Source organism: Corythoichthys intestinalis, chromosome 12 (genome assembly GCF_030265065.1).
Source record: "Corythoichthys intestinalis isolate RoL2023-P3 chromosome 12, ASM3026506v1, whole genome shotgun sequence".
Taxonomy (NCBI): Eukaryota; Metazoa; Chordata; class Actinopteri; order Syngnathiformes; family Syngnathidae; genus Corythoichthys; species Corythoichthys intestinalis.
The window spans coordinates 43,947,744-43,970,824 of record NC_080406.1 but is presented as its reverse complement, the minus strand read 5'-3'; the positions used below and the strand labels follow the sequence as shown (position 1 = coordinate 43,970,824).

General features: G+C 38.1%; 2 protein-coding genes across 2 annotated transcripts; one reads left to right on the top strand and one right to left on the bottom strand.

The window, feature by feature from the left end:
• Positions 1-1,308: 1,308 nt before the first annotated feature.
• Positions 1,309-2,807, bottom strand: LOC130926803 (FAS-associated death domain protein-like). Its single transcript, XM_057852037.1, has 2 exons — positions 2,677-2,807; positions 1,309-2,025 (listed from the first exon to the last, which is right to left on the bottom strand). The coding sequence occupies exons 1-2, from the start codon at positions 2,684-2,686 to the stop codon at positions 1,751-1,753; spliced, it is 285 nt and encodes a 94-aa protein (XP_057708020.1). The 5' UTR covers positions 2,687-2,807; the 3' UTR covers positions 1,309-1,750.
• A 2,751-nt stretch (positions 2,808-5,558) lies between these two features.
• Positions 5,559-7,057, top strand: LOC130926801 (FAS-associated death domain protein-like). Its single transcript, XM_057852036.1, has 2 exons — positions 5,559-5,689; positions 6,341-7,057. The coding sequence occupies exons 1-2, from the start codon at positions 5,680-5,682 to the stop codon at positions 6,613-6,615; spliced, it is 285 nt and encodes a 94-aa protein (XP_057708019.1). The 5' UTR covers positions 5,559-5,679; the 3' UTR covers positions 6,616-7,057.
• Positions 7,058-23,081: the final 16,024 nt, after the last annotated feature.

Genomic DNA, 23,081 nt, shown 5'->3' with positions numbered 1-23,081 from the left:
TTGGGGCTATCCGGAAATTAGTCTGGTAACCCTTCCATTTTGGAAGGATCTTTGTGTTTGAGGCATTCTCGTAAAGCCTCCTATTTTTACCCATTACATACTTTCCTGAAGACTTAAACATTGGCATTATTTTTTTTCTTCCTCAAAACCCCTGTTTTTTTTTTTTTTTTTTTTTAATAAGAGCAACTTTATGTATCTTTTAATAAATTATAATAAAATGTATCCACACCATTTAGCAGTCTAAATTCGTCTTTTGAAAACCTCAGCTGTACACTCGCTGATGTCAGGCTTGTACAGAGTATTGTTTTCTTACACGCACAATTTATAAACCTGAATTACTTTTTTGCATGACCACAATAAGTAGGTAAACTGTACAGTTAATTGAATGATACATACTTTAAAAATGACCTGAAGAACCTTTATCAACATGGATTTTTCTTTAGAAACTCGGTAGCTAGGTTCCTGAAGGCATAAAAGATGTACTTTTCTCCAACAAAAGCTTTTGTTTTTTTAGTTCGAGTAATTACAGATATTTTTAATATGTCATAAAAACACGAAATACGACAATAAATACAACCAAGTCACTTTCGTGTTATGTAAGAATTTCAGTCCCAGTACTTGTATTTATTTATTTTTTTGTATGGTGTACATTTAAAGAGAATCACCTGAAAATATGTCTATTATACGGTAGCAGCTTTCTGTGATAATGTCATACCTGAAGTCAAATTATAGCCCAAATATTTCACGCCTGATATATTACATTGTTTCTTTTTTTTTAATTTTTTTTTTTTATATTTAATTATTTCAATGATTAATTATTTTTAATTAGGTGGCTGAGTGGTTAGCACGTCTGCTTCACAGTTCTGAGATCAAGGGTACAATCTCAGAGCTCCGGCCATCCTGTGTGGAGTTTGCATGTTAGCCCCGTGCCTACGTGGGTTTTTCTCCGCGGACTCCGATTTCCCCCCACATTCCAAAAACACGCGTGGTAGGCTGATGGAACACTCTAAATTGTCCATAGGTATGAGTGTATACGTGAATGGTTGTACGGGTCATTGTGGCCTGCGATTGGCTGGCAACCGATTCAGGCTGTACGCCACCTACTGTCCGTAGTAAGCCAGGATAGGCTCCAGCATAACCGCGACCCTTGTGAGGATAAGCGGCATTGAAAAGGAATGAATGTATTTTTAATTATTTTCATGATTAATTATTTCATGAACTTATTTTAAATCATTAATTTTTATTTAAAAAATGTTTAATGACTCATTATTTTAATATTTTAAATGATCAATTAATTTGTATTTCTATTTATTTATTCTATGATTATTTCAATTATTTTAATGATTTGTTTTAATTATTTTAAAAATTATTTCTATTAAATTGTGATTTAAAATTTCATTTTCGGATTCCTTATTTCAGCAGGTGGAACGAGCTGTAAGGTCTGAGTTACGTCGACGTCTGTTTGCCAGAAGTGGGTAGGGTAGCCAAAAATTTTACTCAAGTAAAAGTAGCGGTACTTCAAAATATTATTACTCAAGTAAAAGTAGTCGTCCAAAAAAATAAATAAATAAAATATACTCAAGTACAAGTAAAAAAGAATTTTATTTACCGGGCAAATACTGTAAATAAATTGGTCTTTCCAACCATCTCAGATTGTGTTATGCGCACCTATATCTTAATACATATTCTAAATGACCACAAATCTGCTGCATTATATACATGGGTTAAATATTAATATGTCATTGGTTCTCTATTGAGGTATCATCCAGGCATCCTCCACTTTATCAGCTGTGAGATTTTGGTGGCATGCCCTGAGAGCCCTAACTAAGTCTTTAACGCAGACTTCGGATCCACGATTCTTGCGCCATTCCTTCAGCAGCTCTCTGGCAGTCTCGTCCAAATCGTTCGGATGTCTCGTTGAGACGGAATCCAGTTTAGTTTCGGTCAGACCCAGCTGTCGTCCTAATCTACGCCAGTTACGACCCAAGTTTTCAGCAATCACATTTGCGGCAATGTCCAGCTTGGCTAAAAGGGAATAGGAAGAGAAAAAGGGGAAAATACTTTATTCATTCAATTTGTGGTTTATAGTCCTGCGCGGCTTATTTCTGGATTTTTACAGGCCATTGAGCTGCAAGTGTTTTAGTGTAGTAGTATGTGGACACCACATTCCGAAAATTATGGTAATTTGTAGGTATTGAGATTGTCAATTCAACGTTTCTTTGGCATTTTTAATTCCATCAGTTACAAAATTGATCTAAACAGGCTTTTTATTTTTTCCCTAACGTATTCTTTTTTAACATAGTCAAACCTTTTTGGTTACTTTGCATTTTATCAATGTAATATTTAGTAATTTTTCATTTCATTTTGCATGTTCATTTCCAAAATTTTGCATTTATGTGTTAAAAATTTGTTTGTTTTACTTCTTTTTTTTTCTCATTTGAAATAAATCTTTTTCTATTTTGTGTTTAGTCTTTATCAAAAAAGGGGGAAAAAATCTGTACAATGCAAAACAAATTACAGGTAGTCCCCCGGATTACGAACGAGAATTACCGCAGAAATCGGAATTAACCCTTTAGGTGCCCCTAAATACCCCCTAAACCTCAAAATAACTATCCCAAAACATGTATTATACGTCGTAATAATAAAATTAAAGAAAAATAAAATAGGATACTGTACCTGCCATCATTGTTGGGGGATGGTATAAAAAGGTACACTGACGGCTTGTTCACAAGTGGGGACACAAGAGTTCTTGATTCGCTGATGTTTACGGTAGTTTTTTCTTTTCAACCACAGACACACCATAGAACACGTTGACCTGCTAGTGAAGAAACAGGTAAGTCGATGTGACTTATGAATCTTATTTAGAGCTTGGTCGAGCTGCTTATGCTACACCATTGCTTGCTGCATCGCACTCTACATCCTTAGTAGAATACAGAAAACAACCTGATTGGGTGTGCGCTCACTAGAATTACATTTATAAATTTCACCATTTTAATTCAACTTGTAAACAAATTATTATTAGCCATTGGGGATCCAACGATACAGTTAAGTCACGGTTCGGTATGAATTTTGATACAAGGTACACAACATAAAAAATACAAGTGTTATTTCTTTTCAATTATTTTGCTAACAAGCAAAAATAACAACACCATCATATAAACAATGTCATCATATAAACATGCATTATAGCGCATAATATTTATGTACTTACTTCTTACTGATCTGAAGAAATTTTGTATAAAAGTGCTGAGGACAATCTTTACTCTTTGTAAAGTGAGGCAGGGCACAATGTTGATTGCTACTGTTCTCTTAGCAGGTATGTTTACCACATGAGCAAAACATCTTATTTGTGGTCCCAGTCCATCTGTGTTACGTACTGAATTAACAATATTTGCAGCATTGTCTATAGTCACCGGTATGGATTGATTTGGCCTACTTAATTCCATTCAGTCATGGCGTTTTTTTTTGTTTTGTTTTTTAATTCATCACAGTAATATATGGACTATGTGTCCCATGATCACTCTGGGGTCACACAGCCAATGGCATGGGACTTGGGGGGATCTAACGAAGCACATCTAGGTTGCTATTTGATATCTAGTGTGTGCGCGCGAGTGTTGTTAGGCATGAAAAATAGTTAACAAACGCCACAGAAGTCGGGTCTGCTCATTACTGCACTACATCATTTGACAATCGACTCTCATAAACAGGACAAATTTGAAGTACAGTGCTTTTAATTTGCCACTCATTGTTCATCATGTAACCGTGAGTTAGAGCTCTGTGTCCTAGGATGTTAAGCTGTCTGTTGTCAAAGCGAGGTTATTCGTAGCAGCCAAGTCGGCAACAATATATTGGCGGGGTTCGTTGTCATTATCCTTACAGTCAGTCTTTTAGACTTAAAAAAAAAAAGTCTTTTTAAATATGAACGAGTGGGGATAACATATCAGCTCACCCTAAAGTTTCTGTCTTTCCTCACATGCAATGATTCTCGTGCGCCACAGCTCCCACCTTACAGACAGTTAGAGGGAGGCTGCTGGCGGCAGAGTTTGTTTTTTCAAGGTGTAGCTGCGCCGAACATTTTTGCGGGAGAGACGACAAATATAAATTCGGAAAACTACATTTTGGGAGCGTTTCATTTGGATTGAATAATTTTGCGTATCGATTCGAAGACGGGCGTATCGAACGGTTCAATAGAAAACCGAGTATTGTTGCATCCTTATTAACCATGTGTGTCTCATTTTTTTGGGGTGTTTCATGTCTTTTAGGTGTGTGGCTGGTTCAATTCTCTTAGGCATCATTTAAAGAATTAAAGAAATCTACATAATCTTCTGTTAAAAGTCTTAAAAAGGATAATCAGGTTCAATTGATAAATGCTCATCTTGTTCCAATACCATTTCAATGTTTATTTGGTCCACAATGTTTTGTAATTCGGGCGGAATATCAGGTTAGAAAGAAAAGAAAAGAAAAGAAAAACAAAAAAAATCACAAACGTAACAGATTCTGAATCAGACAGAATTTCAGGAAAAGAAAGCAAACCTCGAATCAGACATATTAATATATGTGAAAACGTACTTCGTGTTCTTCGATGGTGGCAATCATTGGTCTCCCAGGATCTCTTGCAAATATAATAATGATAATAATACATTTTATTAGCAGAGCGCTTTTACCAATGCTCAAAAACGCTTTACAGTTAAAACAAAAACATCAAACAAAGTGAACAGAACAAAACAATAAAGAAAATAATTATAAGTTAAAAGCTTTAAAAGTTTTAAGTTAAAAGTTTTTAACAGTTTTTTGAATGTGGGAAGGTCTGAACAGGTACGGATGGGTTAGGAAATGAGTTCCAAATTGTAATAGGATGTGTTTCACTGGGACGCACTGACATTGGTCTTGGTCTTTGTATCGGTATTGGTCGAATATCTTTAGGGGTAAACAGCAAAGGTGGGTAGTAACGCGTTACATGTACACCGTTAAATTTACTTGATTAACATTTTGAGAACAATGTACTTTGAATCAAAGTTTTAATAGTCTGTACTTTTTACTTTTACTTGAGTCCAATTGTCAAGAAAAAGATAGTAATTATGAAGAAAGTATTTTCTCCATTAGAGGGTATAATGCTTCATTTATGTATTTTTTTTCTCACGTCTCGTCGGTGTACAGTGTGTGTCTGAGCTCTGTATTTTACTAAATTTATTCTCAATCTAACACCCGCCAAGTTTCCTTGCAAATATTTGTTTCACCAATAAGTGGAGCTGTTTTCTCAATAACATGATGCGTGAGTTTTGTTTTCTCCGTGCGTTGTTTGGATTTTCCTGTCGTCGTTGTACATTTCTTGGGACTATATGGCTAATAATAATTTGTTTACAAGTTGAATTAAAATGGTGAAATTTATAAATGTAATTCTAGTGAGCGCACACCCAATCAGGTTGTTTTCTGTATTCTACTAAGGATGTAGAGTGCGATGCAGCAAGCAATGGTGTAGCATAAGCAGCTCGACCAAGCTCTAAATAAGATTCATAAGTCACATCGACTTACCTGTTTCTTCACTAGCAGGTCAACGTGTTCTATGGTGTGTCTGTGGTTGAAAAGAAAAAACTACCGTAAACATCAGCGAATCAAGAACTCTTGTGTCCCCACTTGTGAACAAGCCGTCAGTGTACCTTTTTATACCATCCCCCAACAATGATGGCAGGTACAGTATCCTATTTTATTTTTCTTTAATTTTATTATTACGACGTATAATACATGTTTTGGGATAGTTATTTTGAGGTTTAGGGGGTATTTAGGGGCACCTAAAGGGTTAATTCCGATTTCTGCGGTAATTCTCGTTCGTAATCCGGGGGACTACCTGTAATTTGTTTTGCATTGTACAGATTTTTTCCCCCTTTTTTGATAAAGACTAAACACAAAATAGAAAAAGATTTATTTCAAATGAGAAAAAAAAAGAAGTAAAACAAACAAATTTTTAACACATAAATGCAAAATTTTGGAAATGAACATGCAAAATGAAATGAAAAATTACTAAATATTACATTGATAAAATGCAAAGTAACCAAAAAGGTTTGACTATGTTAAAAAAGAATACGTTAGGGAAAAAATAAAAAGCCTGTTTAGATCAATTTTGTAACTGATGGAATTAAAAATGCCAAAGAAACGTTGAATTGACAATCTCAATACCTACAAATTACCATAATTTTCGGAATGTGGTGTCCACATACTACTACACTAAAACACTTGCAGCTCAATGGCCTGTAAAAATCCAGAAATAAGCCGCGCAGGACTATAAACCACAAATTGAATGAATAAAGTATTTTCCCCTTTTTCTCTTCCTATTCCCTTTTAGCCAAGCTGGACATTGCCGCAAATGTGATTGCTGAAAACTTGGGTCGTAACTGGCGTAGATTAGGACGACAGCTGGGTCTGACCGAAACTAAACTGGATTCCGTCTCAACGAGACATCCGAACGATTTGGACGAGACTGCCAGAGAGCTGCTGAAGGAATGGCGCAAGAATCGTGGATCCGAAGTCTGCGTTAAAGACTTAGTTAGGGCTCTCAGGGCATGCCACCAAAATCTCACAGCTGATAAAGTGGAGGATGCCTGGATGATACCTCAATAGAGAACCAATGACATATTAATATTTAACCCATGTATATAATGCAGCAGATTTGTGGTCATTTAGAATATGTATTAAGATATAGGTGCGCATAACACAATCTGAGATGGTTGGAAAGACCAATTTATTTACAGTATTTGCCCGGTAAATAAAATTCTTTTTTACTTGTACTTGAGTATATTTTATTTATTTATTTTTTTGGACGACTACTTTTACTTGAGTAATAATATTTTGAAGTACCGCTACTTTTACTTGAGTAAAATTTTTGGCTACCCTACCCACTTCTGGCAAACAGACGTCGACGTAACTCAGACCTTACAGCTCGTTCCACCTGCTGAAATAAGGAATCCGAAAATGAAATTTTAAATCACAATTTAATAGAAATAATTTTTAAAATAATTAAAACAAATCATTAAAATAATTGAAATAATCATAGAATAAATAAATAGAAATACAAATTAATTGATCATTTAAAATATTAAAATAATGAGTCATTAAACATTTTTTAAATAAAAATTAATGATTTAAAATAAGTTCATGAAATAATTAATCATGAAAATAATTAAAAATACATTCATTCCTTTTCAATGCCGCTTATCCTCACAAGGGTCGCGGTTATGCTGGAGCCTATCCTGGCTTACTACGGACAGTAGGTGGCGTACAGCCTGAATCGGTTGCCAGCCAATCGCAGGCCACAATGACCCGTACAACCATTCACGTATACACTCATACCTATGGACAATTTAGAGTGTTCCATCAGCCTACCACGCGTGTTTTTGGAATGTGGGGGGAAATCGGAGTCCGCGGAGAAAAACCCACGTAGGCACGGGGCTAACATGCAAACTCCACACAGGATGGCCGGAGCTCTGAGATTGTACCCTTGATCTCAGAACTGTGAAGCAGACGTGCTAACCACTCAGCCACCTAATTAAAAATAATTAATCATTGAAATAATTAAATATAAAAAAAAAAAATTAAAAAAAAAGAAACAATGTAATATATCAGGCGTGAAATATTTGGGCTATAATTTGACTTCAGGTATGACATTATCACAGAAAGCTGCTACCGTATAATAGACATATTTTCAGGTGATTCTCTTTAAATGTACACCATACAAAAAAATAAATAAATACAAGTACTGGGACTGAAATTCTTACATAACACGAAAGTGACTTGGTTGTATTTATTGTCGTATTTCGTGTTTTTATGACATATTAAAAATATCTGTAATTACTCGAACTAAAAAAACAAAAGCTTTTGTTGGAGAAAAGTACATCTTTTATGCCTTCAGGAACCTAGCTACCGAGTTTCTAAAGAAAAATCCATGTTGATAAAGGTTCTTCAGGTCATTTTTAAAGTATGTATCATTCAATTAACTGTACAGTTTACCTACTTATTGTGGTCATGCAAAAAAGTAATTCAGGTTTATAAATTGTGCGTGTAAGAAAACAATACTCTGTACAAGCCTGACATCAGCGAGTGTACAGCTGAGGTTTTCAAAAGACGAATTTAGACTGCTAAATGGTGTGGATACATTTTATTATAATTTATTAAAAGATACATAAAGTTGCTCTTATTAAAAAAAAAAAAAAAAAAAAACAGGGGTTTTGAGGAAGAAAAAAAATAATGCCAATGTTTAAGTCTTCAGGAAAGTATGTAATGGGTAAAAATAGGAGGCTTTACGAGAATGCCTCAAACACAAAGATCCTTCCAAAATGGAAGGGTTACCAGACTAATTTCCGGATAGCCCCAAAAATTATGTGACCAATTTGATGCGTTAAATACTCCTAACATGCATGCTTTTGGAATGTGGGAGGAAACTTGAGTACCCGTCGTAAACCCCACACAGGAAGGAGGAGGAACAAGCAAACCTTACACAATGATGCATGACAGTCAGACATTCAGTCATGACAGTGCCACCTCAATTACATTGAATTGTATTATGAGCAGAAAGTTAAATGAATAGTTTTATGGCTAAAGTGTTTTTAGAATTATTTTTGAATAAATCGTACCAATGAGAAAGGTGACTCATCTTCAAACTGTGTACACGTATGGCCATTGACAACGCCGGTATGTAACTACCTAACTCTTATTTGAATGTTTTTTTATCAAACTTGGTAACGCAACATATACTGTTTTGAATATTTATTTAGTTCACTTGGATTGACTCAGGTATGAGATAAGTGTATGTACGTAGTGGTAGCTTTTGGAATACAAAAGGACAGATGGTTAAAAATGGTCCAACATATTCCCTCATCATTGTTCAGATATGTACAGTATGCTTTTTGAGGTACCGTAGTTGTTGCTTGTTGCACTTTTTAAGTGAAAACGTTTGCAAAACAGCACTTATTATGCAATTACAAGATGATTTTGTTTTGTAAGAGAAGGTACACCAACTGTATCAGTATTTCTGTATTTCTTCAGGATGTGAAAGGAATGAATATATGCACAAAACAAATGCGTACTGTACTAAAGTAATGTGAAATGAATGAATATATGCACAAAACAAATGCTTACTGTACTAAAGTAATGTTCAGGAAATCTTTTGAAATAACGAGATAATCGTATCATTGCAGATATTTTTAAATACATAACTGTCTAGGGCTTTGAAGCCTGCTTTTTTGCCCCTACCTTTAACCTCTCCTTGTCCCCTTGTTGAAATTGACACTTTCAGATGTATGTTTTATCGCGTTGTAGGTGTTTGCAGGTACTAGCAGTGGGGTGGAGATGGCTAGTAGAACTCAGCTGGCTGTCCATTTGGTCTGGATACTGTTTAAACTTATTCATTGCGCTTACTAAATTCTTTAAAAATATACTAACATATAACTCTTCAGATGTAGCATTGTTTATGTTCAATATTCTATGTTGTGTAATTTTGTGAACATTAGTTCCTATTTGTTTTTTGTTATGGTACTCGGTTTATTAAATTGGACACTCTTGAACTAATATGTTTGTAATGAAACTGAGTTGTACACCAACCTATTGTTTGCTCATTTTAATGGTAAGAAGGCAGTTGTCGTTCTTAAACACATAAAGTTAACTTGTAACCAGCTTTGTTAATCTTACTTTAAAAAAAATAATGAGTTACAGTTGCAAATGACTTCTCTCCAAAAGTAAATGAGTTAGTAACTCATGTACTGTATAATTTATTCATCTTGCTTACTAAACTCTTTAAAAACATACTAACAATAAAATAATTACATTACCATAAATGTTTAATTAAGCATAAAGTTTATAAACATTGCGTTTTGAAGTAAATCCTTAATCTGTTATTATTGATGTACGTTTTTGTGAACCGTTACCTTCAACTGGAAACAGGGCTGTTTGAGAAAACCATCTGGGGGCTGTGTGTGCCCCCCTCTCTAATCCCTATCATAAAAGTCAACACGTTTGTGGCTCCTCTCTATCCCCTAACAAGCCCAAAAAGACTCCATCTCAACCAAGCATAATGTGCTTTCAAATAATGTTTTTTGAACAATATATATTGTTGAAATAATGTTATTTATTTTTATAATAATATTAAAGTACTCAATTAATATTCAAAATTAAGTTTGTTTAACTTATATCCATCTACTTTTTTATATTGTAAGAAATCTATGTTAGTAACATGCGGATGTTGTAATCTCAATGACCTATAAATCTAAAAGTTACTTTTTTTTTTTTTTTTTTTTCTCCCCTGAACATAGAAGACGATATTTTGTTTTTTGGTGTGATAGTTGATGTTTTAAATAGAACACTCTACCACTAATACAATTTTAACGAAACTGAGATGCAAATCGTCCTAATGTTTGCTCATTTTAATAGTAAGACGGCAGTTGCCGTTCTTAAACACAAAAGTTAACTTGTAACCAGTTTTTTAATTTTACTTTTAAAAAGTAATAAGTTACAGTTACAAATGACTTCTCCCCAAAAGTAAATGAATTAGTATCTCATGTAGTGTATAACTTTAGTCATCTCGCTCACTAATCTCTTTATAAACTTACTAACAACGAAAAAGTTACATTCCCATAAATGTCTAAATATACAGAGTTTAGAGACAGTGTGTTTTAAAGTAAGTCTTCCAAACCCCCTGAATGTTCCACATTTTATGTCACGTAATTTTAATTTCTAAGTGAATATTAGTTTCCATTTGTTTTTGTCATGGTAGGGGTCTTTTAAGTGGAACACTCTTGAACTAATACGCTTGCTATGAAACTGAGTTGTACATCATCCTAATGTTTGCTCATCTTAATAGTAAGACGGTAGTTGTCGTTTTTAAACACAAACGTTAACTTGTAACCACTGTTGTTCATCGTACTTAAAAAAGTAATGAGTTACAGTTACAAATTACTTCTGCCAAAAAAGTAAAGGAGCTGGTAAGTCATGGTGTGTATAAACTTATTCATCTCACTTACTAAACTCTTTAAAAACATACTAACAATAAAATAATTACATTACCATAAATGTTTAAATATGCATACAGTTTATAAACAATGCGTTTTAAAGTAAGTCATCCAAACCCCCTGAATTACAAGTATTAACAGAGGCTGTTTATACAGCGCTTCAGATGCAGCATTCTTTTATATTCAACATTTTATGTCATGTAATTTTAGTTTCTAAGTGGAAGTTAGTTTCCATTTGTTTTGTCATAGTTGGGGGTCTTTTAAATGGAACACTCTCCAACTAATACGTTTGTCATGAAACTGAGATGCAAATCGTCCTAATGTTTGCTCATTTTAATAGTAAGACGGCAGTTGCCGTTCTTAAACACAAAAGTTAACTTGTAACCAGTGTTTTTAATTTTACTTTTAAAAAGTAATGAGTTACAGTTACAAATGACTTCTCCCCAAAAGTAAATGAATTAGTATCTCATGTAGTGTATAACTTTAGTCATCTCGCTCACTAATCTCTTTATAAACTTACTAACAACGAAAAAGTTACATTCCCATAAATGTCTAAATATACAGAGTTTAGAGACAATGTGTTTTGTAGTTGGAAGTAAATCCCCAAACCCCAAGAATTACCACTATTAACATTGACATAATATCTACCTAACACTTCAGATGCAGTACTCTTTCATATTCAGCATTTTATGTTATGCTTTTCATGTTCTACACGTTATTACCTTATACATTCTATAACATCTTTCACATCATAGATGTTTATATTAACTGATTGAAGAATAAGAACACTATTTACAGTATTTTGGAGCATTTGGTATTTATTTATATCAAATATATTACAGTCTGTTAAGAAAACTCAAACCTAAACTTCGGGACCATTCACCAGCGCAAATCTCTGAAACTGTATGTTAGGTCTACTGCACAATAACCAGAACACTATGCTTCATTGCGCCGTAGGCGGGAGCTATCGAAGAGGGCGGAGTTTCGCGTCGAGTATTGAGACATGTTTCGAATCAGTCGGCCTGCGGGATCGCAAGGAAGAAGTTGGGGAGAAAAGACTCTTCAGCAACAAAACTGGTATGTCACTAACTCTCATTTGGATACTTTTAAGTATAAAGAGCATGCTAACTTTGTGAAATAGAATGAATTAAACCCGGTTGAAATACATAATTATTTGCCTAAATGTATATATGAGTACCAACCTATAGTTGCAGCAAAAAGCTGACTAGGGCTGAAGTCGATGCTCTGTCTGCAGTATCTGTGGTGAAATGTTCAAGCAAGCTTCAGACTCGAAATATGCTGTACTTTGGAGTAAACGGAAGGAAGTTACTTGAATAGAACAACTGTAGTTTCACAAATGCTTGAAAATGAACCGCTGCTAATGCTTACACACGTCTCGTTGATCATGGTTGATCTTACCTCGTTGCTACTCATCGAAAAAATGTTCACTTAGCATTGCTACAAAACTAGCCTACACGCAGACCCCACCAAAATGCTCACTTAACAATGCTACAAAACTAGCCGACACGCAGACCACACCCATCCAAATCCCATGGTTCTTAGGGGTTTTGTTCAGACATGCCTGGACATGCCTAGACATGCCTGGACACGTTCCCCCTTCTCACCCACACTTTCCCATAACCCCCCTTGTTCCCCATCAGGTACGGGTCAAAGGGCACATCGCTTTCACCAGACGTCCGGACATGCCTGGACACTGTTCCCTTCCCACCCACACTTTCCCATAACCCCTCCTTGTTTCCCTACAGGTACAGGTCAAAGGGCAACAACGGGTAATCCCTTAATTGAGGGGTGACAGGTGGGGGTCAAAGGTCAACCCATCAATCAAAGGTCAAAAGGTCAACCTGTCAATCAAAGGTCAAAGGTAGGGTCATAAATCATCATAAATCAACACCCACATTCCTGAGTGAAGATAACTGGATTATCCCTCTCTCTCTGGCGACCCTTGTTATATAACCATGTTTAACCCATAAAATCCCCCAAAAATCCAGCTGTGGCCATTCACAGCTGTGTCTTGACACTCAGTGATACATGCTACATGGAGTTTTTGATCGAAACAAAGTAGGTACACGATAATATCTCGCTAAAGTCATGGCGTCTGTAATTCTGTTCTCGCGTGCTCTCACCTCCAGATAGGGTTTTGCTGTTTAAAATTTTTTTTTTTTTTTTTTTAAATGCCCTCCTGCTCAAAAATTTTCTTCCCCCAGAAAATTGAGATTTTAAGCTTTCCAATGATGTATCACACATGCATATCGGACAATTTTGAAAGTTGGCTAAATTGGGGGTCTCAGAGCGGAACTTCAAGTCACCTGAGTGTTTTCCGCCTTATGCAAAGAAACATTCAATATTTGAAGAAAATGTCAACAAGCAGAGACGTCTAGCCTCATTGTTTGATATCAATAAAAATTGAAAAGTTTTTCGTTCTTCAACTACAACTTTAACTCAATTGTCCATTCACGGTAATCAGAGCTGCTTTTAAAATGAGCTGTTTTTACTAAGCAGTAACGTTAGCATTTTAGTACTCAGAACACTGAAACTAAAGAACGAGTTATGCTTTTGCGGCAGACCTACGCCATCAAGGCAGACCCGATTCACGACCCTCCGCTGTAGCCTGACGTGCACCTCATCAGAACCCTGACTGGGCGTCACGTCAACACGTGGTGACGTGGTTACTTTTTGGAGAAGTAATTTGTAACTGTAATTAATTACGTTTTTAAAGTAAGATTAACAGCACTGGTCATAAAGATGCAGTCTGCAAAATGAAAAGTGACGAAAGCTAAGATTTTATTTTGCCAATTTGCCGAACGCAATTTGCCTGCAACTATAGCTGATCACTTCTCAGAATTGCAAAAGAAATGTTCCCTGACTCGAACATAACATCGGTAAGTTAATTTTATCAATTGACCTTTTTAATTTATTATTGGACACACTAACAAACTACCTTTAAGTCAAACTGTATTGCGAGCTGAAGTGCTGTGAAGTGCAGCCATCAAAAGACATCATAGAAATTGCCAACAGTGGTACATACAATAATAACAAAAGTCACTATGAAATTTAAGTTATCATGATGTAGCTGAAGATATTGATTGTTCTTTGATTGCACCAGGTTGTATGTGACAATATTACCAATAAATTCATATTATTTTAAAAACTGAGTTTTATTTTTTTTTCTTATTGCACGCTATATAAAACATTGTAAGATTAGTCACCAATTTTTAAGGGCATACGTCACTATTTGTAAGATTGCCAAAGGCCTCAGGTTGACAGGTATGATATTATGGTGGGCCGATCGTCATTTCCTCTTTGTTCGCAGTACGACGAAAAGCGGTAAGCAAACATTGCAAATTATCAACATGGCAAATTGGAAATGGCTAAATTAGACAGAAAACACAACAAAATGAAATTGCTACTGGATCGTGAAGCCGAGGAAGAGAGTCCATTGCCGATGCCGATTGCCGTTGCCGACCAAAAAGACGTAATGTCTGGGTTATAAAATCGTGCCAGCCGCCCTCTCCTCACAGAAGGTTCCAAGTCGGCAACACGGGACAAGTCTGTGAAAGTGTCCAACCCGCGTTATTCCTGGGATAGCTATGCGTAAAAGCGAAATCCTGGGTCACCTTACACAGGAATTTTCCGGGATATAAGTCTGAAAGGGGCTATAGAGTGTCGCCGTCAACATGACTCGAAAGCGCGGATTTTAACCTCTCTCTGAGTTTTTATATGGCACCAATTGACCATGGAAAACCAGAGATATGATCCTTTTAGTTTCATCATCGGAAAGATGTTTTCTCCACATTAGGGCACTCATGCTTTTGAGACGAATAATGCTTAATTTCTGTAGATTTTTCTTTCCTCTTGCCGGAATTCAATGTTTTTTTGTTGCATTTCTTTGGCTTAATGTGGCTTAATATGTTATAGTACAGTATAGTAATAATAGTTCATATAGATACAGTAACTGCTGAGAAAAAAAATATCATTGTTTAAAAAACATACAAACAAACAAACAAACATTTTAAGCAGTCAGTGTTACTTATTAATTGATTATTCATTCAACCATACACTTTTTTACTTGTACTTGAGTACATTTTTTGGATGAATACTTCTACTTTTACTTGAGTAATATTATTTTGAAGCAACGCTACTCTTACTTGAGTAAATTTTTTGGCTTTTCTACCCACCTCTGGCTGTTTTTGTATTATACATCTTCAATTGGATAATATTTCAAAATGGATTCTAGGTTAGTTTAACTGCACAGTTCAATGATTCAAATTCGTCTGGCAACCAGTTAAGTAAAATGATTGATTTACAAAAAAAAAAAAAAAAATACTTAGGTACAGAAAGGAGAGTAAATGTGATCTGTTACTTTCCACTCCTGTACCTGAATTGGATGCATGAATGAATGAAGGAATTCTAAGATTCAGTTTTTAAAAAATGAATGTCGAACTTAAATTCATTCAACACAAGGAAAACAGATGAAACTAAATGCATTATCAAGCTTAAAATGGAATAAATCAACCAGCGAAAACAGCAGACACACACTCAAAACCGCACGCTGTACGCACTATTATTGCATCAAAACCAATGTCTGTACATTTTACATAGGCGTTGCAACAAGCAAAGCCAAACATTTATCTTCATTCTCTTTTTGGGATTCTTCCACGATCCTCTCCTGTAAGCCTTGGTTGAGAAATGCCTTGGCTTAACGGCTACAAACCTCATGAGTTAAAACATGACAAATCACAAAAAGTCCATCGATGGGACTGCAAACACGCCAGAAGTTTTATTTGATTGTTGTGCCGTCTCCAGGACTCCTCTGACAAACTTGCACACTTTCTCGGTGATATCCATCATTCAGTAAGTGTTTGTGGAAAGAAAGATGAGATATCCCCTGCAGGAAAGCTCACTTTAGCAGACAATTCATGGACCTTTATTTTCCCTGCGTGGGCTGCAACCCAGATTGCGTCGGTGTTGTTTGGCTGGAAAGGAGGCTCAATTTGGTTTCCAGCAATGCAAGGAGGCTTCAGCGGTTTTTAACACTTACAACCTCATTTGAAGCAGTGACCCGCTTAACACCAACAACTAAAATGCGAAATAAAACATCTAGCATTTAACATTGAGATGAAGGTCCATCTTTTGCTGTGTATTTAGTGAAAGTACTTGGATCAGACAAAGAAAAACAACACTTTCAACGCGTTCCCTGAAGGGGAAATTCAATTTACACTCGGATTCTTGCCATACACATGGGAATCGGTTGTGTAGAGATATAAATTAGTGCCTTTCATGCAGTAAGAGAAGGAATGGTTCCTGTTCAATGCCCCGAAACCAAGCCACTGGAAGTCGGCGGATTATCCCTGCTTGAGACCATAACGGCGGTACCAAGATGGGTGTCGGTCCCCGAAAAACTCTAAGGTCGAAAAATATAATGAATATAAAGAAGAATGAACTTAAAAAGGGGATACATTGGCTAAGGCTGGATTTTCACTGCCCACTTCTTTGAACCCTAGAACTTGCAGTGAAGAGGGGCTTATACAGTGGGGCAAATAAGTAGTTAGTCAACCACCAATTGTGCAAGTTGTCCTACTTGAAAAGATTAGAGAGGCCTGTAATTGTCAACAGGGATAAACCTCAACCATGAGAGACAGAATGTGGGAAAAAAAAACTGAAAATCACATTGTTTGATTTTTTAAAAATTTATTTCCAAATTAGAGTGGAAAATAATATTTGGTCACCTACAAACAAGCAAGATTTCTGGCTGTCAAAGAGGTCTAACGTCTTTTAACGAGGTCTAACGAGGCTCCACTCGTTACCTGTATTAATGGCACCTGTTTTAACTCATTATCGGTATAAAAGACACCTGTCCACATCTCAGTCAGTTATACTCCAAACTCCACTATGGCCAAGACCAAAGAGCTGTCGAAGGACACCAGAGACAAAACTTTAGACCTGCACCAGGCTGGGAAGACTGAATCTGCAATAGGTAAAACGCTTGGTGTAAAGAAATCAACTGTGGGAGCAATTATTACAAAATGGAAGACATACAAGACCACTAATAATCTCCCTCGATCTGGGGCTCCATGCAAGATCTCACCCCGTGGCGTCAAAATGATAACAAGAACGGTGAGCAAAAATCCCAGAACCCCACGGGGGGACCTAGTGAATGACCTACAGAGAGCTGGGACCACAGTAACAAAGGCTACTATCAGTAACACAATGTGCCGCTAGGGACTCAAATCCTGCACTGCCAGACGTGTCCCCCTGCTGAAGAAAGTACACGTCCAGGCCCGTCTGCGGTTCACAGGAGAGCGTTTGGATGATCCAGAAGAGGACTGGGAGACTGTGTTATGGTCAGATGAAACCAAAATAGAACTTTTTGGTAGAAACCCAGGTTCTTGTGTTTGGAGGAGAAAGAATACTGAATAACAGCCGAAGAACACCATACCCACTGTGAAGCACGGGAGTGGAAGTGGATGCTTTGGGGCTGTTTTTCTGCAAAGGGACCAGGACGACGGATCTGTGTAAAGGACAGAATGAATGGGGCCATGTATCGAGAGATTTTGAGTGAAAATCTCCTTCCATCAGCAAGGGCATTGAAGGATGAGACGTGGCTGGGTCTTTCAGCATGACAATGATCCCAAACACACAGCCAGGGCAACAAAAGAGTGGCTTCGTAAGAAGCATTTCAAGGTCCTGGATTGGCCTAGCCAGTTTCCAGATCTCAACCCCAAAGAAAATCTGTGGAGGGAGTTGAAAGTCCGTGCTGCCCAACGACAGTCCAAAAACATCATTGCTCTAGAGGATATCTGCATGGAGGAATGGGCCAAAATACCAGAAACAGTGTGTGAAAAGCTTGTGAAGAGTTACAGAAAACGTTTGGCTTCCGTTATTGCCAACAAAGGGTACATAACAAAGTATTGAGATGAACTTTTGGTATTGACCAAATATTTATTTTCCACCATGATTTGCAAATAAATTCTTTAAAAATCAAAAAATGTGATTTTCTGTTTTTTTCCCCCCACATTCTGTCTCTCATGGTTGAGGTTTACCCAAGTTGACAATTACAGGCCTCTCTAATATTTTCAAGTGGGAGAACTTGCACAATTAGTGGTTGACTAAATACTTATTTGCCCCACTGTACATGAACAAATGCTGATTTGTTATGTGTGCAATATTTGGCGGGTGTGGCTTATACTCTTATCTAATGCATACAGTACTGTATAAGTAATCGTTTTGATTAATAACGTCCATCCATCTATTATCTATGCTTAATCTGGGGTCGGATATTTGGGGCAGCAGCTTTAGCAGGAAAGCCCAGACCTCTGGAGGGATCCTGATTCCCAAGGCGTTCCCAGGCCTGCCAAGAGACATAGTCTCTCCAGCGGTCCTGGTTCATCACCGGGGCCTCCCGCCAGTTGTACAATCCTGGAACACCTCTCCAGGGAGGCCCTAGATGCCCGAGCCAACTCAGCTGGCTCTTCTCAACGCGGAGGAGTAGCGGCCCGACCCTGAGTCCCTTCCGGATGACTATGGTTTTCACCCTATCTCTAAGAGAGAGCCCGGACACCCTGCGGATGAATCTCATTTTGGCCGCTTGTATCTGGGTCTTGTTCTTTCGGTCACGACTCACAGCTCGTGAACATGAGTGTGGGTAGGAATGTAGATCGAGCAGTAAATCGAAAGCTTCGCCTTTTGGCTCAAATCCTTTTTCACCACAACGGACCGGTATAGAGTCCGCATCACTGCAGACGTTGCACCAATCCGTCGATCTACCGCTCTCTCCTGCCCTCACTCATGACCAAGACACCAAGATTCTTAAACTCCTCCACTTGGGGCAGGATATCATCTCTGACCCGGAGAGGGCACGCCTCGCTTTTCCAACTGAGGACCATGGTCTCAGTTTTGGAGGTGCTGATCTTTATCCGAACCGCTTCACACTCGGCTGCTTTAACCTGCCTGAGTGTGATCGTTTGAGGTTGGCTAGGCTACTGCAGTCCAATGCAGACGTTTTCTCGAAGAGTCCGGATGATCTACTAGGTCGTACAAACCTAGTTCAACATGACATATTGAGCTGTAACACCACGTACCCAGAGGTGTTCATATACTAAAGAGAACTGTCAAACCGCGCGGCAAAATCTATAGCACTCCCTGAATCAATCACGCGGTACAGCTGGGCAGCGAGGCTTCGGTCGCAGGGGTTAATTTGTGCTGGTAACCTCTTGATTTTGGCCTCCCTGTGTTCCAGGACTTATTTGGATCCAGATCCAGCACCTCTTGTGTGACAAAAAAAAAAAAAAAAAAAAAAAAAAAACTTTGGAAATTTGCGGCATCTGAGGAACAAGCAGCCAAGATCAAACTGCATTTCAACATGCCAAAAAGACAGTTGCATTTACTGTCTTTTTTATTTTTCAAAAAGTAGGAAGATGGTTCAAAACGAGTCAGAAAAGCAACAACTAGCAATGAGGGCAGCTGCAACGATCATGCTAACGGGCAGGACTACAGTAGGATGACCAAACGTCCTCTTTTGCCCGGACAAGTCCTACTTTCACGCAGTATCCTCGTTGTCCGGGCGGGTTTTATAAATTCATAAAAATGTCCGGTTTTTATGATTTTTTTTATGGGACCAACTTGAAGAGAATTTCTCCGGCCGCTAGGGAGCAGCGCTTGCCTGCGTTGACGTTGCTCCTACTAGCAGGGGCGGGAGAAGGAGTAGATCTTCTTCTTCTTTTTTGTTGGCAGTTCACCCTTTGTTTCATGGGGAATTACCACCATCTACTGACGGTTTGGCGAGAGCTCAGACTACAGTAAGGAGTTCAATAAGAAGTTCTAAAAGACGTGGCTCCATACACCTTTCTGTAAGTTTCTCCTGTTAATGTCGATCACGTGTCTTCTGTTGTACATAGGGTTATATGTGTACACAGAGATGCAGAATATTGTATGAGTCTTGTAATTGTTCTGCGTTAGTTAGTGGTTGAATGCTAGAATAGCTAAATAGCTGTGTTGCTTATGAGTTTTTTTTTTACGATAAATACGTATATAATGGCAACTGTTGACTTCTGTCGGAGATTTGTACTGGTGTAATCTGTAAAATCCCATTTGTTGTCGCATCTTTGCGCTGCCGATGGTAGTAAACTTTTATAGCAAAGTCTGATTTTGCCTCGGCTCCCGTATTCGCTAATAGGGTAGCAATCAGTGAGCTCAGCTGCGCTAGGCATTATGGGCAATGTAGTTTTTTTTTTTTTTTTTTTTTTTTTTTTAAACCTTTCCTGTTCAGCTGTTTGACACAGAGAGTGGAAGTCTAAGTGCCCGGGTTGTCTGAACAGTTTTAATGTTTCACATTAAGAATCTGATATACTCCCATTGTGATCATTCAAAATACCTTTTTATTATGACAAAGCAGCGAACAGGAAGGGATTATGGGGGGACAGAAGAAAAGCAACACAAGAGAAGAAAGAAAAGAAACATACACAAACAACAACAAGAAATACATAGAACATCTAGACTAATTATTAATATGCTGGTGCCATCGTCAGCGAGATGTATTTCCGGTTTACACCATGTGGGGGCCTATTGGCCAGTGAAAGAGGGGGACAGGGGTGTCAATAAGCTAAGTGATTGAAAGAGGTAGAGTGTACACAAATCAGTTCTGTGATCTAGAACCCAGTAATCATGTGAATCTCTTATGAATGTAAGCCCGTTGGCGACCAACCCTACGCCGCCCCATCGTCAATCCCGGCACCAAGACCCCCAACCCGAGCATGCACTACCGCATCCCGCGGCACGCGAGCCCCACCGGACGCGCGACAGCCACGCAGACGGGCGGAGAAGCCGCGCGGGAGCCAACCCAGGGCCACGGCCCCCACCCAGCCAGCCTGGGGAGGGAGGGCCGGCAGGGGGTCCAGTGCAGCCCATCCCTCCTCCCGCAGCCCAGCAAGGGAGCCATCGCCCCCCCCCCCCCCCCCCCCCAGGATCCAGGGTGGTCCCCCGGGCCACCCGCGCACCCATCAACCGGCCTTCAGGGATGGCAGGAGGGGAATGTAGTTTTGAATTTGAACTGCTGCATTTGGAAACATGCTGGTTGAATCGCTTCTCCGTTTATTTCAGTTATTGTTTGCGTACAATTTGGAACATTGTATGAGAATAAAAATTGAGTGGGAATAACATTTTGTCAACGACAATTGTCGTGATCGTAATTTTAATAAATGTTGAGTTGGCACATAGCCAACTGTGTGTGTGTGTGCGTGTGTGTGTGTGTGTGTATTAACTGGACTACATTTCCATGAGTCTGCATTATATTATTTTTAAAATAATTGTTCTTTTTTTTTTTTTTTTTTTTTAATGTTTTATTGTTTGATTATTTTTGGGGGGGAATAATAAAGCCTGTTGAGTAAAAAAAAGTGGGAGATATACGCATCTTTGAGTGATCTTCGAGTAAAATTCAAGTATCTTGAGGCCGGGCCGAGTGTCCTCTTTTTTGGAAATCAAAATATGGTCACCCTAGACTAGAGGAACAGGCCAGTACCCTGGCATTAGCTAGCCTGGTAGAGCAGCCGGAGCAAAAGGTGGAAACCGCGACATCAGCTCGCTTACAGGAAGATTCAGAAGGAGTGGGGAGCGCACTGATCGGAGAAGAATGTGGGACAGCCAGCGACAAGTCAGGGATTGGATGCACAACAGTTTGGACAGCAAAACAGTTCAAGGTGAAGTATACTTCTACCAGCACTCTCGTATCGCTAATGACCTTAAACAACAGCATCAAGTGTACTATTGCAATTTTATAACGGACCACAACATTAAAATCAGTATATATTGCGTTCATAATGTGAGCTAATTTGCTATCAAACTGAAGCTTTCTGATAGATTTCATCTTTCACAGAAAGTAGTTCCTTTGCCTCTAATGTTACTCTAAATCATGTTGTCCTAGCAACCGTTAACAAACTGCAGTCTTCACACTTATCCTCGCCGATGTAATGTTAATGCAATAAAGTAGGCGACACCGTTTTGAATTATTTTCAGTGTATTTGCTTACACGGGCCTATACAATAATTACAACTGTGATATTGAAATAAATCATTATAGAAGTATAATGGAATAACAGATCAATATGTTTGTAAACCACAGACTGAAGGCACGAATATAACAGCGTATTTATACATTTGGTGTTGAGGCCCTAGCCATGTATTAATCATCTAGCCATGTTACATCGTGATTAATACACGGCAACTGACCAGAGAGATTTGTGTTATTTATTGTAATCTCTAATTTTTTTCATGTTTAACAAGTTTGACCTGTTGAGAAACTAATTCCTGATTGTGCTGTACAGCCCACCTGTGGTTATGTGGGCAATTGTCCATGCTGTGCAGAGTATAGTCTAAATAATTGTAAATTGTTGCCATAACATTAATACCATGGATGTTATCTTAAACTGAGGCTTGTAAGTCCCACAGCATGGCAAGTGGGCATTTGCGTGCTGTTTTCAGCACCATTTTCTGCATATGTTCCGGGACCTATGCCTGTCTTATGTCATATGTACTTTGCGTTCCGGCACCTTATGATTTACAAATTAAGCACTGTTCGAACATCATCGTTTTCGGAACCTCCCCCTAAATGAAGCGAGCCTCCGCACACACTTCGCAGAAACGTCCCTTCCTTACTCGACCGACAAACGCTTCGCACCTCGCTTAGCTTAGCGCACCTCGTTATATCACTAGTATGAAGTACAATATGCCGGCGCCGCGATGGTGTGTCGGCGCGACTTTCCTATTGGTGCGTTCGATCTGCCAACGCGACACTCCTATTGGTTGGATTCGCAGGCACAAAGACTTGTGGGTTAATTGACACCACAATTTTAAATAGCAAGGATTAACAGCGGGAATATGCTTCCCTGAACTGAACTACCATTGATGGTAGATTCGTCCAATCAGCGAGTGTACCTATTGACGTGTACCTACCTTTTCCGGTTCCTTAATGTAATTTCATTTTTGGATTTGTCGTTCTGTTTTATTATTTTATTTATTTTTTTGTTATGTGATTTGCCGTTTTGTTTTTTTAATGAGTTTTTTTGTTACGTAATTT